Source organism: Perognathus longimembris, chromosome 7, assembly GCF_023159225.1.
Source record: "Perognathus longimembris pacificus isolate PPM17 chromosome 7, ASM2315922v1, whole genome shotgun sequence".
Lineage (NCBI taxonomy): Eukaryota > Metazoa > Chordata > Mammalia > Rodentia > Heteromyidae > Perognathus > Perognathus longimembris.
Genome location: NC_063167.1, coordinates 30,510,218 through 30,526,427, shown reverse-complemented (window position 1 = coordinate 30,526,427; position 16,210 = coordinate 30,510,218). Strand labels below are relative to the sequence as shown.

Here is a 16,210-nt window from a genome sequence, read left to right as displayed (position 1 = left end):
AGAGGAAATGGAGCAATTTTTGGCCTCCTCAGATTGTATTGTAGGACAGGATAGCAATTCCAGGCACAAATCTGCTTTTCACTATTTAATGTTTCCCTGCAAGTTAATTAGCTGTTTTGAAATGCATGGAAATACTTCATATTTTCATCCAGAAGCAGGTGGCACAGCTTTAAGTCTGGGGTGGGGGAAAGGACTGAGAATGTGGAAAAGGGGGGTTGTCAGGGAAATAATTAGAGCCCTTTAGAGATTCCAACACCTGGAATTTATCTCAGAAATGACAAGACACACGCACTGTAATTCCAAGACTTTTTGTTTGTGTGTGTGTGTGTGTGGGGGGGGATTGAGTACTGAAATTGGGGGCCTGGCTGAGTGAGAGTTGTGATCTCAGTGTTCATTAGTCCTAGGGTGGGAAGGAGAAGGCCTCCTTAAGAAATGCTTCAAAACTGCTCCAGGGAAGATGCAGGTGGGGCTCAGGTAGTGGCTGGGAAGGGGTGTGTGTGTTGGGGGTGGGGGGCATGGGCACGGGGTTTCACAGGGCAGGATCTGTCCTGCCGGTGGGTTTGGCGACCTTTGCTGTATTTGATAACTTGTAGCGGGGGTGGGGAAGGGCAGACTCAGGGCACCCCTCCGGTGAGGAGGGGTGCAAGTAGGGACTCTGCCTGGATACCACGTAAAGACTAGGAGTGAGGGCCCAGCCGAGTGACAGCACGCGCTCTCCTTCCCCCTCCCACCCCGCCCCCGTGGCCAGTCTCCGGGCAGAGATGTCTTGCCGCCAGCCGGTCCCCCCTCCCCCCTCCCATCCCCCTGCCGTCCCCACTCCGCCGGGCAGACCGAGCCTCAGTGGGATCCTCGCCTGTCTCCGGGCAGCTTGAGCCCCCCGAGCGTTCGCCCAGCCTGTCAGTAACCGCCGCTTGCGCTCTTTCTTTCATTTCTTTTTTTTTTTTTTTTCTTTCCTTCCTCCTCTTCTTTCCCTCTTCTGCCTTTGTCCCGCTTAGTAACTAGGCTCTGACCAATCGCCGGCTCACCGGCCGGCGCCGGCTGTCTCCTGATTGGCTCGCAGCCGTCTCCCGCTCCTCTGGTGGAGCAAGGCAGACAAAAGACGCAGGCTCCCGGCTCCGGCAACCGGGAGCAGCCAATCACCGCCAGCTTGCCTCCAATTCGCCCCCCCCACCCCCGCCTTCACTCCACTCTTCCCTTCTACCCGTCCCCTCCTCCCCCCCCCCCCCCGCCCCGGCCAGGCTCACCAGCTCCAGGCACTGACTCCTGGCGAGCAGCCAGCGCCCTGACTGTACCATTCGGATGAGGTTAGAAAGGGGGGAGCGAGAATGGCTGACGGAAGAGCGGAGCTCGGCAGAACGGTAGGGAGAGCTAGAAGTCAAGGTGAAGGACAGCACCTTTTGTCGTTGTTCTGGAACCTGAGAGTTCCCGAACTCCGGGGCAGGCTCCGGTGGGAGGGACCGCGGCGGTGCTGCCCGCTCCCCCCGGCTCCGCAGTGATGGGTGGCGCCCCGGCGGGGAGGCGTGGGGTGTGTGTGTGTGTGTGTGTGTGTGTAGGGAGGGGGGGTCGGGGGGGGGAGGTCCCCTCCGCGCTGTTAAAATGAAACTCTAGTGACCGGAGCGGGGCAGAGCGTGCGGGGCGCCGGTGCTGGTGGGCTCTTCTCCCCGGCGTGCGCGCCCGACCGAGCCCCGCTCCCCGCGCTTCTCCGCGGGACTCCCCGTTCCGAGCTGCGGCCGCTTCGGTGCCGAGCCCCGCGGGAGCATTCCCAGAGTCCCAGCCCCGGAGGGAATCCCTCAGCACACCCGTGGGACCCCGAAACTTCAACGCAATTCCCAGCCCCCTCCCGTCTTTTTTCTTTTTCTTTTTTATGTCTTTCTTTGTCACTTCCCCAGCGTTCTCCCAGCGCAGTTTCCCCCCCTTTTTCTCCTTCCTATCCCCATATCCTTCTCCCTCTCCGAAGGACGTAAAAGTGGTTTCCGCGGAAAGATTGGAAGGCGCGGATCGCCGGTCTCTTTGGAGTGAGATTGTGTAGAAAGGATTTGGGGGTGGGGAGGGGGGAAGCTGCCTTTTTTTTTTTTTTTTTTTAAACACTTCTGGCCCTCTGCCTCCCAATCCTCTCTGTAACTCCTTGAGGATAAACCTTGAAGGTTTGGGGGTGCATTTTGGTTGGGTTCCGGGAGAGCAGTGACTGGGGAGGACCCCCCCCCGCCCCCCAGTCGTCGTCCTGATACTTGGCTGGACCGGTACCGGCCGTTGGAAAGCCAGAAGTCTATTTCCGTGTGGAACTTTTACAGCTATAGACATACATACATATATATATATATTTAGATTTTTTTTAGAATAACAGATTAAAAAAAAAAGATATATATGCTTTCTATGTATTTCCCGACGACCTGCCCCTGACAGCGCCATGTACAATACGGTGTGGAATATGGACCGCGATGACGCAGACTGGAGGGAGGTGATGATGCCCTATTCGACAGAACTGATATTTTATATTGAAATGGATCCTCCAGGTATTATTTTGGGGAGAGAGAGAAAAAAAAAAAGTCTTGCGATGGGTCTGATTTGTGCTTAACCGGACATTGGTGATGTATTCGGGGCGCAGTGTGGGGTGGGTGCGCTCGGGGCAGGCTTGCAGCTGGGCTTGCAGTAACCCGGCTTCTGGTTTACACGTTCAAAGTTTGCAGCTGGAACCTGGATTCCATTGTCCTGCGCGGGTGGGGGCGGGGTGGGGGTGGGGGTGGGGACGGGAGGGTGGGGGAGATACCTTTTTTTGGGTTTGTCTTTGCCCGTGGTTCGGGTTTTTGTTGGCCTTCCACTTTGCTTTCTTCATTTCCAAATGGAAGACTTCCCTACCTGCGAGGGGTGTTTTAGAATTCAGCTCCTGAAGTCAGTCTTTTTCCCTTTGAGGGGATTCTTTTAAAACCTCATTTCATACATTTGTCTGATTTGTTGGTTCGTTGTGTTTTACCTTGGTTACCTTAAGAAACGGAGTTGCCTATGTGTGATTCTTCTTCTTCTTTCTTCTTCTTTTTTTTTTTTTTTTGGACTCCGTTTTTCTCTTAAAGAAACCCAATGCCGGTTAGTGATTTGGCCTTAGCCTGAGGTTTCCTTTCTCCGAATATAGTCACTCAGATGTACATGCAATAGTATACTGCTCTTTAACTTACGGTGATTTAACTTAATTTATGGGATAGAGTTTGATTTAACTTCAGCTCTTAAAGAACCTTTCTCTGAGTGAGATCTGTACATGCATGTGATAGGTTCCCAAATGCATGTGCAGTATGCATACACTATTTTTATTTTAGAGCTTTGTCTGAGGCCATTACAGACATTTTGTATATCTTGTAGGAAAGGACCAGAAAGGAAAATGAAAAGTTCCTTGTTTTTCTTTTAAGTCTGCCTTATCTTATGGTTATTAGCTGTCAGGTTTTCAAACCCTCTTTACAATTACAGACAGTTCTTTATGTAATGCTTTTCAGTAAGTACAGGGCCTTTGTGATCCCTTGCTTTTTGTTGAAGATGAATTTATTAGCTCTTTAAAAAATGTATTATAGCTAAACCTACAGAATAAAATCATTGGAAAACCCTCACTTACTGTAAGACTATGTATTTTGGAAATGTTTGAAAGGAATGGAGCCCATGCAAGTGTAATGAGTATAAATGTCTTATAGGCAGTCAGAAATTATTTCCTGTGTCCTTGTGAGCAGTGAATTATACTTTTTTTTTTCCAAATTAATGATTGTGTTCAATGGTGTTCTGTTAAAAACTAATACCAATATTAAATGAACCATTTTGCCCTTAATGATCACTAAAGATTTTCCTTTTGCCTTTATTTTAGAGACTTCTTGATTTGCTTTTACGATTATGACTGCAATCTAGATGCAGCTTTTCAGTGTTTTGTAAAGTTTCTGAGATTTGCCACCCATCTATTGTGTGTGTTTCCCCCTTTGTTTCCCCCTAATGGTAAAGCATCATTTCTGTTAGATACATTTGTCATTCATATGTTCAAATTTTAGGATATCACCGGTAACCTTCCTGTAGAAAGTAAGGCTACTCATTCTACATTTCTGTAATATAAGAATTATATATTCAAACTGCTTTAGAATTATAACTGGATCATATGGTATCTTGCCTTGCAGACATACAAAGGGAATTTGTTGGGCGGGGAGGTGAGGAGGGAGGAGGGGAGAAAAAGAAGAAGGCACTAATGGTTGAAAAATACTGGCCTAGTAGAAAGAAAAAATATTGTCCAAGTTGAACTGAGTTGTCCAAAAATAATTTTAAGAAAAGTTGATTTAAATTATGTAAAGATGTGTGTCATATATGGTAGCATAGAAAATTCTAATCTAAACTTTATTTTCCATGGGGATAAACTTTTGAGTTTAAAATGTCATCCTTAAATGAAATTGTGTATATTGAATTTCTATTCAGAATACTGAAAATATGTATAAGCTATTTTTTATTATCTATTTTCTATCTTTACTATATAGAATATGGTTAGTTAACAGCTTTTCAAAAAGAGACCACACTTGAATATGCTGAAGCACTGCTTATGAGATGAATTTTTTAATGGAAATAATGTGAATGTCATCCTTTTCTTTGTGATAAATTAGTCCAAAACTATTAAAACAGTAAATTATCAGTGAAGTGGTTGTAGCATTTTTTTTATCTGATTATTTTCCCATCTCAAGCTTTTTATTGTCTTCTGCCTGGACTGGTGTAATAGTTCACTAAGTTTTCCCATTTCTTCTCTGTTCAGGCTACAGTAATGTTAAAGTAGCATTTGGTTATTTATCTTCCAATGGTAAATCTTATTTTTATTTTTTATTTTTTGCTAGTCTGGGGCTTGAACCCAGGGTACAGGCACTGTCCCTGAGCTTCTTTTGCTTAAGACTAGCACTCTACCACTTTGAGCCACAGTGCCACTTCTGGCCTTTTCTGTCTATATGGTATTGAGGAATCAAAATCCAGAGCTTCATACATGCTAGGCAAGCACTCTACCACTCAGCCACATTCCTAGGCCCCAATGGTAAATCTTCTAATGGCCTAAAAAATCTTTCAGTGGATTCTTTTGCATACCTAAAAGTCTGATTTCTTACCCTTTCATGTAAGTCCCTCTCTTTTTGGCTTCTGACCTAATTTTCACCTCCATTTTCTTCCTGGAGCAAATCATAACTTCTGAAGAAGCTATTTTATATTAGCTGTTCCTTGAATGTACAATTATACCCACTTATTTCTGGAATGCCTTTCAGTTCTGATGGCCACTGGGGATTTTTTTTTTTTTTTTTTTTGCCAGTCCTGTGGCTTGAACTCAAGGCCTGAGCACTGTCCCTGGCTTCTTTTTGCTCAAGGCTAGCACTCTGCCAACTTGAGCCACAGCGCCACTTCTGGCCTTTTCTATATATGTGGTGCTGAGGAATCGAACCAAGGGCTTCATGTATACGAGGCAATCACTCTTGCCACTAGGCCATATTCTCAGCCCCAGGGATTTTTATTATTAATTAATTAATTTTTGTGATACTACTGAGGCTCTTGCTTGGCTTTTTCTGCTAAGGCTGGCACTCTACCACTTCTCTGGCTTTTTGCTAGTTAACTGGAGATCAGAGTCTCTTGGATTTACCTTCCTGAGTTGGCCTCCAACTGAGATTCTCAGATCTCAGTCTCCTGAGTTGCTAGGATTACAGGCACAAGCCACAGGTTCCTATGTTTAGTACTCAGGGTAGATGCGTACTTTGCTAGAATATAGATTACCTGGTGATATTATGTAATCTCTCCTTCCTTTTTAATACTTTTTTTTTTTTTTTAGCACTTCTCAGGTAGATTTTTTTTTTTTTTTTGCCAGTCCTTGGACTCAAGGCCTGAGTACTGTCCCTGGCTTCTTCTTGCTCAAGGCTAGCACTATACCACTTGAGCCAGAGCTCCACTTCTGGCTTTTTCTGTTTATGTGGTGCTAAGAAATCGAACCCAGGGCTTCTTTGATTGCCTGTCCACCTGCCTCTGCCTTTCCTTCCTTCCTTCCTTCCTTCCTTCCTTCCTTCCTTCCTCTCTTCTTTTTTTCCTTTCTTTGCTGTTTGCTTTGAACTGAAGGTATTGCACTCTTGCTTATATTTCTTGCTCACAGCTTGTTTAGACATGCCTCTGGTCTAGCATTTTGCTGCTTAATTGGAGATGGAATCTTGCAGACTTTTCTGTTCCAGCTGGTTTCAAACCATGTTCCTCCAGGTCTCAGGCTCTTGAGTAGCTAAGATTATAGACATGGTCCTTGCATGACTTTTTTTTTTTGCCAGTCCTGGGCCTTGGACTCAGGGCCTGAGCACTGTCCCTGGCTTCTTTTTGCTCAAGGCTAGCACTCTGCCACTGGAGTCACAGTGCCACTTCTGGCCATTTTCTGTATATGTGGTGCTGGAGAATCGAACCCAGGGCTTCATGTATGTGAGGCAAGCGCTCTTGCCACTAGGCCATATCCCCAGCCCGGTCCTTGCATGACTTTTAAAAATATTCATAACATTTTTTTTGTTTTTTGTTTTTTGCCAGTCCTGGGGCTTGAACTCAGGACTTGAGCACTGTCCCTGGCTTCTTTTTGCTCAAGGCTAGCACTCTGCCACTTGAGCCATAGTGCTACTTCTGACTTTTTCTGTTTATGTGGTGCTGAGGATTTGAACCCAGAGCTTCATGTATATGAGGCAAGCACTCTTGCCACTAGGCCTTATTCCTAGCCCCAAAAGTTTTGGGGTTTTTTTCAGTAAAAACAAAACATATTATTTTAAGAGTGGCACTGTTTTATGTCTGCTCTTGCATTTAATCTATTGAGATACCACATATACAAACTCGACAGTTCTGGAAGAACGAGAATGAAAAAGGCACATAATGTCAGTAATGCAGTATTATGAAAATATTTTGAATCAGGTGTTGGTGGCTCATGCCTATAATCCTAGCTACTTAGGAGGCTGAGGTCTGAGGATCACAGTTCAAAGCCAGCTGGGGCAGGGAAGCCTGAGACTCTTTTTTTTTTTTTTTTTTTTGCCAGTCCTCGGCCTTGGACTCAGGGTCTGAGCACTGTCCCTGGCTTCATTTTGCTCAAGGCTAGCACTCTGCCACTTGAGTTACAGCGCCGCTTCTGGCCATTTTCTATATATGTGGTGCTGAGGAATCGAACCCACAGCTTCATGTTTGCGAGGCAAGCATTCCACCACTAGTCCATATTCTTAGCCCCTTTTGAGCTATTTTTATTGCATTATTTTCTTCATTCCCAACTTTTAAACTTTGGTCATTGCATTTTGTTGTTTTTTTTTTTTTTTTTGCCAGTCCTGGGCCTTGGTCTCAGGGCCTGAGCACTGTCCCTGGCTTCTTCCCGCTCAAGGCTAGCACTCTGCCACTTGAGCCACAGCGCCGCTTCTGGCCGTTTTCTGTATATGTGGTGCTGGGGAATTGAACCTAGGGCCTCGTGTATCCGAGGCAGGCACTCTTGCCACTAGGCCATATCCCCAGCCCCGCATTTTGTTTTTGTTAAGTGTTTTGTTTAGTGTTATAGGACTTTTCCTACTTAGATAATTTCATGAGTCTATGGAGGTACCATTCAAAGTTGTCTTTCCTTTTAAGCTATGTTGCTCTTATTTAGTTCTTTATTACCTCTCATTTGAAATGATTTGTAATGAAGGTAATAGTTGCTAACATTTGTTGAGTAATTATTACACACCAAACACTACGTTATGCTTTCATATGAACTATTTCTTTTAGCTGTACAACCATCTTATAAAGTAGACACTATTATCTCACTTTTTTTGCCAGTCCTGGGGCTTGGACTCAGAGGCCTGAGCACTGTCCCTGGCTTCTTTTTTGCTCAAGGCTAGCACTCTGCCTCTTGAGCCACAGTGCCACTTCTGGCTATTTTCTGTATATGTGGTGCTGGGGAATTGAACCCAGGGCTTCATGTATAGGAGGCAAGCACTCTTGTCACTAGGCCATATCCCCATCCCTATTATCTCACTTTTAACTGATGGCTCATGGCTAGCAAGTAGCAAAGTAGGGCTGGTTGCCTGATTCTAAAGCCCAGGCTTTTAGCCACTTCATGGCTTGCTGTGTTTCTGAGTTCTTTTTTTTCCTCTTCCCTATAGCTTGATCCTGAATTCTTCAGCCAAGCTAATACTACTACATTTTTTTTTTGTTTCACTGTGTTACTGCTCTACTAAAAATGGATTAATATCTCTCCATTTCTTTTTTGTTTGTTTGTTAGTTTTTTGCCTGTCCTGGGACTTTAAATCAGGCTTTAGGCACTATCTCTGAGCTTTTTTTGCTCAAGACTAGCACTCTACTATTTAAGCCACAGCTCTACCTCTGGCTTTTTTGCTGGTTAATTGGAGATGAGAGTCTTCATGGACTTTTCTGCCCTTGCTGGCTTTGAACAGAGATCCTCAGATCACAGCCTAGGATTACAGGTGTGAGCCACTGGTGCCTGGTCCTTCATTTCTTTTAAGCAGAGGACACACTTCTGAGACACCAAAACATACTCCTAAACTTGGTATACATGATCTTTGGCAAGAGGGCACCAACTTACACTAATAATCATTATTAATCTTCTATTCCTATTTCTCTTCGGGCCCAATTCCTTGTAGCCCAATATCCTGAACTTTGCTTTATTCTTCCTATCTCCAGGCTTTTGTTTTTATTGCTTCCTATGCAGAATATACTCAGCCTACTTATATATCTTCACATCAGGATCCTTTGCTGATCCCCTTTCCATTTCAAACCTTTTTCTAAAGATTCTAGTACTGTACCACTTTATTATTATTATTTTTTTTGGCCAGTCCTGGGGCTTGGACTCAGGGCCTGAGCACTGTCCCTGGCTTCTTTTTGCTCAAGGCTAGCACTCTGCCACTTGAGCCACAGCGCCACTTCTGGCCGTTTTCTGTATATATGTGGTGCTGAGGAATTGAACCCAGGGCCTCATGTATACGAGGCAAGCACTCTTGCCACTAGGCCATATCCCCAGCCCCATTGTACCACTTTATATATACAACTGTGCTTTATTATTTTCACATGAGATCATATTATAGTGTTTAATTATTTCATGAAAGTTATTTATCTCTCCAATAAGATAAACTTTTTGAGGCCTGGTCATCACATTTTTTTCTTTTTCTGGCAGTACTGGGGTTTGAACACTCAAGGCTTTATGCTTAGGAGGGAGGCAATCTGTCCCTTGAGCCATGTCCCTAACCCTTTTTTGTTACAGTTATTGTTCTGATAGGGTCTCTAGTTTTTGCCCTGGACTGAACTGGGACTATAATAGTCCTATCTGGGGGGTGGGAATATGGCCTAGTGGTAGAGTACTTGCCTTGCATACATGAAACCCTGGGTTTGATTCCTCTGAACTACATATATAGAAAAAGCCGGAAGTGGTGCTGTGGCTCAAGTGGTAGAGTGCTGGCCTGAAGAAAAAAGAAGCCAGGGACAGTGCTCAGGCCCTGAGTTCAAACCCCAGGACTGGCAAAAAAAAAAAAAAAGTCCTGTGCCTCCCATAGAGTTTTTTGTTTTTTGTTATTGTTGTTTTGTCTTGGGGCTTGGACTCAGGGCCTGAGCACTGTCCCTGGCTTCTTTTTGTTTAAGGCTAGCACTCTACCTCTTGAGCTACATTCCCAGCCCCTCCCATAGAGTTTTGAGCACACAGCACTACACTCAACTTAGCAGTTGAGGTGGGTTCTTGCTTTTTATTCTGGCTGGCTTGGAACTAATCTTCCAGGTTTTTGCTCCCTTACTTGGGATTACAAGAGTACACTACCATGTCCTATCACATTTTAAAAATTAGTTCTGCAGTGTTGAACTCAGAGCTTTGTGATGTTAGGCAGGTGCTCTGCCTCTGAGCCATGCCTCCAGCATTCACATTTACCCCCCTCTTTAAATATCCAATGCTAGATTATTTTGTTAAATTTTAGTCATATAGAACCAACCAGTTTCATTTTGTGACTTAAAATTTAAAATGTTGATACTAATTTTCATGTAAGTTTATAATTTTGTTTTATATAATTTTATTATAATTTATATAATTTTCATATGTTTACTGTATCTATTAAACTTATAAGGAGAATTGTGTTAATAAAGAAAATAATAGAAAAATGCAGTACTAAATAATGTTATTAGCAAGATTTTGTGGTGGAGTAGAGGATTTTGAAACTCTGAAGAATTAGAAATGAGTAGTGAATGAATGAATGTGTCTACCGTTCAAGTTTTTTAAAGTTTTAGTTTAGATTTACAAAGCACAAGTCAAATGGAAATGAAAGCTACCCAATGTGTTATTATACCATTTAACTTTAGAATAGCAAGAACTTGGTACGTGATAACAAAGTAAGGTCAGTTTAGTCTTTATTGAAGGTAAGTTTCCAAATTGCTTGCTCATATATGGTCTATTTGTTGTTCCATGTAAGTTCATATGAAATAATAATCTCTCTCTCTCTCTCTTTTTTTTTTTGGCCAGTCCTGGGCCTTGGACTCAGGGCCTGAGCACTGTCCCTGGCTTCTTTTTGCTCAAGTCTAGCATTCTACCACTTGAGCCACAGTGCCACTTCTGGCCATTTTCTATATATGTGGTGCTGGGGAATCGAACCCAGGGCTTCATGTATATGAGGCAACCACTCTTGCCACTAGGCCATATTCCCAGCCCAGCTTTTTGCTCTTTAAGTGGAGATAAAAGTGTCTCAGATTTCTCTGTCCTGGCTGGCTTTGAACTGTGATTCTCAGATCTCAGCTTCCTTAGTAGCTAGGATTACAGCACTTGGTGAGATCATACTGTTTTGTATGCACCATGCCAATGTGAATGCTAGCCAGTATCTGATAATGATGAGCTACCACCACAAAGCCAGAGTCAATGTTACCTACTATTATTTAGCCTTGGGTATCTTGTAGGATGTTTGTGTCCCAGGGGGCCTACTCTTATTATTTAGCCTTGGGTATCTTGTAGGATGTTTGTGTCCCAGGGGGCCTACTCTTCTTTGAGGGTACAGAGAAACAAGTTCAAAGAATGTAACTATGTAATCTTTTCTTTTTTTGCCAGTCCTGGGGCTTGAAGTCAGGGCCTGGGCACTATCCTCAAGCTTCTTTTGCTCAAGGCTAGCACTCTACCACTTGAACCACAGCACCACTTCTGGCCTTTTCTGTATATGTGGTACTGAGGAATCGAACCCAGGGTTTCATGCATGCTAGGCAAGCACTCTACCACTAAACCACATTCCTAGCCCTGTAATCTTAGTTATAATTTTTGTTTTTTTAAGGAAATGAGTGCAAGTGTAAAATCTGAATATACATAGTATTGAAAAAAGCTTTAGTGAAGGGAGTTATGCTAGAAATACGTTGCTTTAGAGTCTGTTCTTAGGTATTAGGCTTTCTGAATTAGCAGGGTCACTATAGCAGGTACCCATACTGGGGCTTGAACCCAGGTCCTCATGTTCTCACTTTTTTTTTTCTTAAAGCTGGTGCTCCACTTCCAGATTTTTCTGGTTATTTGGAGTTTCATGGATCTTTTTGCCCAGGCTGGTTTGAAACCATGGTTCTTATATCTCATCCTCCTGAATAGCTAGGATTATAGGCGTGAGCCACTGGTGCCCAGCTTATACTAAAGTTCTAATAAGCATTTATATAACCACAAACTTTTTTCTGTTATTAGTTCTTGGATATGTTTCATTAAAAAAGAAAAATAACCCTAGTTAATATGTTTTCAGCTGCAAACAGCAGCTGGCTTAGAAATAAGAATTAAAAAAATTTTCTCATATAATAGGTCTCAGGGTTGGTTGATTTCAGCGGTACAACAATATCAGTTAAAACTCATAAAAAAACAACAACGAGGTGAGTGCTGGTGGCTCATGCCTGTAATCCTAGCCACTCAGGAGGCTGAGATCTGAGTCTTAGGCTTTGAAGCCAGCCCAAGCAGGAAAGTCTGTAAGACTCTTATCTCCACTTTAATCACAGAAAAAGCCGGAAGTGGCTCTTTGGCTCTAGTGGCCAAGTACTAGCCTTGAGCAAAAGGAGCTCAGGGGACAAAAAAAAAAAAAAAAAAAAAAAAAAGTGGGACCCAGAGCCATTCCTCTGAAAAAATATATAAAAACTCAAAGTAAAAAACTTTAAATTCTAAAGTTCAGTAAGTTTAATAAACTTGAGACCTGTGGAATGATTTTTAATTTGAGTACTAGCCATAAATATTAGGATACTACAGTTTGGAGGTGTGGCTCCAGTGGTAAGAAAACCTGCCTAACAAGTTGAGGCCCAGAGTGCAAGCCCCAATACTGTCAAGAAATTTAGGATGATATAATAAAATAACCTACAGATTATATCTTTCAATTAAAACATATACCATACCTAAATATTTATCTTTATCTTACTGTGTTGGAAGAGTAGAGACTCAGTAATGGTGTGGTTAAGATTGGGAATTCTGGCTAGGCACCAGTGGCTCATGCAGGTAGTCCTAACTACTTAGGAAGCTAAGGGGTGAGAATCATAGTTGGGAGTCGGTTGGGGCAGGAAAGTCCATGAGACTCTTACCTCCAAATAACTGGCAAAAAGCCGGAAGTGGTAAAGTGCTGTAAATGAGCAAAAAAGCTGAGGGAGCATGTGGGTTTAATTTAGAGTCAGGAAGGGCTCTGGAGTCCAACTGCCTGAGTTCAGACTGTAGTTCAGACTGTATGTCTGTTACTTCCTTTTTTTTTTTTTTTTTTTTTTTTGGTCAGTTGTGGGGCTTGAACTCAGGACCTGGGTGCTCTTCCTGGGCTTCTCTGCTCAAGGGCAGCACTCTACCACTTTGAGCCACAGTTCCACCCCCGGTTTTCTGGTGGTTAATTGGAGATCAGAGTCTCATGAACTTTCCTGCCTGGGCTGGCTTTGAACTGTAATTCTCAGATCTCAGCCTCCTAAGTAGCTAGGATTATAGGTGTGAGCCACAAGCACCTGGTAGGGTACCACTTCTTAAGAGGTGTGTGTCAGTTTACTTAATCATTCCTGCAATGTGGTGCTTTACTTAAAAACGGAAGTTATAATGATCCTCAGTAGGGTTCTGAGTGAATAAAATCAGTAAAACAAAATTAATGTTTTGCTGCCAAACGCTGTTTTAGGTGTAGCAGTGAACCAAACAGTGAAGTCTCTGCCCTCATGGACTGTACATTTCTGTGTGAGTGAGGTGAGCAGAGAATATACAAGTTCATAAGTAAAATGCCTACTGATAATAATAAATGCTGTGAAGAAAAAGCAAGGACGGAGGGCTTGGCTCAAGTGGTAGAGGGTTTGTGTACCATGGAGGAGGACCTGGGTTCAGTTCACAGAACAAAAATGTGTACCACTCAGAGGGCTGACCTCTGAGGATCAAGATTCAAAGCCAGCCAGGGCAGGAAAGTCTGTGAGACTCTTATCTCAAGTTAACCACAAAAAGCTAGAAGCAGAGCTGTGGAACAAGAGGTAGAGCACTGGCCTTGAGCACAAAAGCTCAGGGACAGCATCTAGGCCCAGAATTCAAGTCCTAAGACTTGAACAACAACAACAAAAATTCTGAGTGGGACAGATGAATGTATCCCAAAAAATGTGGTACCTGTACACAATGGAATACTACATAGTGATCAGAAATGATAAAATAATGGCATTTGCAGGGAAATGGTCAGGTCTTGAACACATAATGTTGAGGTTGTTGGTGGGGGGAGGGAGAACAGAAGAGATCATGTTTGTAAAATAACAAACTAATTTTCAAAAGCTATTTCCACCTGTTTTGGTCAGTGACTTCACAGTATGTCTCTAAAACTAAACAACTACTAAACAAACATAAAAAGGTCTAGGATAGACCTATCAGAGGATCACAGTAGCTCAACAGCTTTGTACATATGATTATGTAAGATGAAGCTAAGCAAAATGAACTCCAAGAGATGGAAACAGGAGGATTTTATTGTTACCATTATGTTTAATGTACTAGGTGAATTTCCTTTGGTGCACCCCCCTGTGGTCACTGTATATGATTTTGGTACACTAGATATTGTATATATGCTTATCTGAACTCAGGAAGGGAAAGAAAAATGAGGGAGGATGTAACAAATAGAAGAAATGTACTCACTTTCTTATTATGTAATGGTACCCCCTATGTATATCACCTTGTCAATAAAATTTGATTAAAAAATGCAGAGTGGGGATTGCTATTTTAGATGGGTAGACAGGGAAGACTTGATCTAAAGGAAGTGCATGAATAAGCCATGTAGATGGAGAGTATGCTAGATAGCATATTTGATGACTTAACCTGAGGTTGGACTATTTTTGTGGTATATTTAGCTAGCAGTGTATGAGGCTAATGTGGCTTTGGTTGAAATAGGGAATGAGTAAGATATGAATACATATAAAGGTGTGGGTGGTGATAGCTTTTGTACCCTGTGGGCTGTTGTAATTCATTGGCTTTAAAACTTGGGTGAGATGAGAAGCCATCAAAATGCATCGAACAGGGTTGTACTATGACTCTTGGCTTGAAAGAATCCTGGCTACAGTTGGAAGTGGAAATGGTGGAAGTAGAGAAACTATTAGGCGGCTATTGTAACCAACAAGCTGAGGGCTGGTGATGACTTGGGCAAGGGTGCAAACTGTGAACCTGGTAAATAGTGGTTGGGTTATAATTTTTTCTTTTTGCCATAGAGCTTGAACTCTGGGCCTGGGCTCTGAGCTCTTTTTGCTCAAGGCTAGTTTTCTACCACTTGAGCCATAGGACCACTGGCTTTGAACTGTCATCCCCAGATCTCAGCCTCCTGAGTAGCTAGGATTACAAGTGTGAGCCGCTGGTGCCTGGTTTATGATTTATTTTTATAAAAAAAAAATGTAAAACCCAGACTGTATTATAATTATTTCAAAAGTAACTTTGAAAAGAAAAAAATTCTAAAGTTGTTAGTTTTGTTGGTGAGCCATGAGGGGAGAAGACATTAAAGAAGCTATGCCAGGTATATTTCACTTTATATGATAAAGTTGTTGACATTTTAGAAAAATTAATATAGATTTATGTTATTTTTTGTATATTTCTTGCAGTGTAATGCAAGTGCCTGAGTATAGATATTGGTATAAAATGGAGGTAGTATCTGTTATTCAGCGTTTAAGAATTTTAGATGTGTTGCTGAGGTTTTCAGTTCTATCACTGCCTTATTTCTAGTTTATGGCCTAGAATAGTTTCCTAAAGCTGTATATCAGGGATAAGAATATTAACTCACTTGTAGGCTTATTATGAAAATTATATGAATTGGCACATATACTATCAAATGGTACACTTAGGAAAATTATCTCTTAATACTGTTATTTTCATTATTTTTCAGCTGGGATACTTTGTGGCTCATATCCACAATGTTTCTTTAGGAGAAAGAACCAACTTGATATTCAGATTAGATTTTTTTTTTTTGGCCAGTCCTGGGCCTTGGACTCAGGGCCTGAGCACTGTCCCGGGCTTCCTTTTTGCTCAAGGCTAGCACTCTGCCACTTGAGCCACAGCGCCACTTCTGGCTGTTTTCTGTATATATGTGGTGCTGAGGAATTGAACCCAGGGCCTCATGTATATGAGGCAAACACTCTTGCCACTAGGCCATATTCCCAGCCCCTGCATTTTATTTCTTATCTTTGATCAGTATCTTTGCTTGATTAGTCCCAAACTTCATTCTCTCTCTTAAAACTTGCCAAATTCTCTCATAATAACTTAAGAGGTCATTATTTTTTGCTTCTTTTCTTTCTCAGCTGTTAGTTCCTTGTCCAGGAGCACCTGCCTTCCATTAAACTTTCTCTGATGCCTGTTTCATTACTCTGATCTCTACACTAAGAATCTGAACCAAGTCAGGTACCTGGATCTCAGGCATAAATCCTAGTATTCAGCAAGCTGAGATCTGAGGATCATGGTTCAAAGCCAGCCTGGGTAAGAAAGTCTTGTGAGACTCTCTTCTCCAATAACCTACCAGAAAAGCTGGAAGTAGCTCTGTGGCTCAAATGGTAGAGTTCTAGCCTTGAGCACAAAAGCTCAGGGACAGTACTCAGGCCCTGTGTTCAAGCCCCAAGACCAACACACACACACACACACACACACACACACACACACCCCTTTGGCTCCTGCTACATGTTTCTTTATTCTCTGAAGGAAAGGTGATACTTTCTGTAAATATAACACAAAAAAGTTTGACAGTAATTGAACCATATTTGTGTTCCAAAGGATCACTGTCTTAAATCTGGGTAT

General features: G+C 42.6%; 1 protein-coding gene across 1 annotated transcript in view; it reads left to right on the top strand.

Moving 5' to 3' along the window:
• The first annotated feature begins 1,662 nt into the window (after positions 1-1,662).
• Pik3r3 (phosphoinositide-3-kinase regulatory subunit 3) overlaps positions 1,663-16,210 on the top strand; it is a 55,401-nt gene continuing 40,853 nt past the window's right edge. Inside the window, exon 1 of the mRNA XM_048351216.1 lies at positions 1,663-2,513. Coding sequence (XP_048207173.1) covers positions 2,408-2,513 — 106 coding nt within the window. The 5' untranslated portion in view covers positions 1,663-2,407. The remainder of the gene's footprint in view (positions 2,514-16,210) is intronic.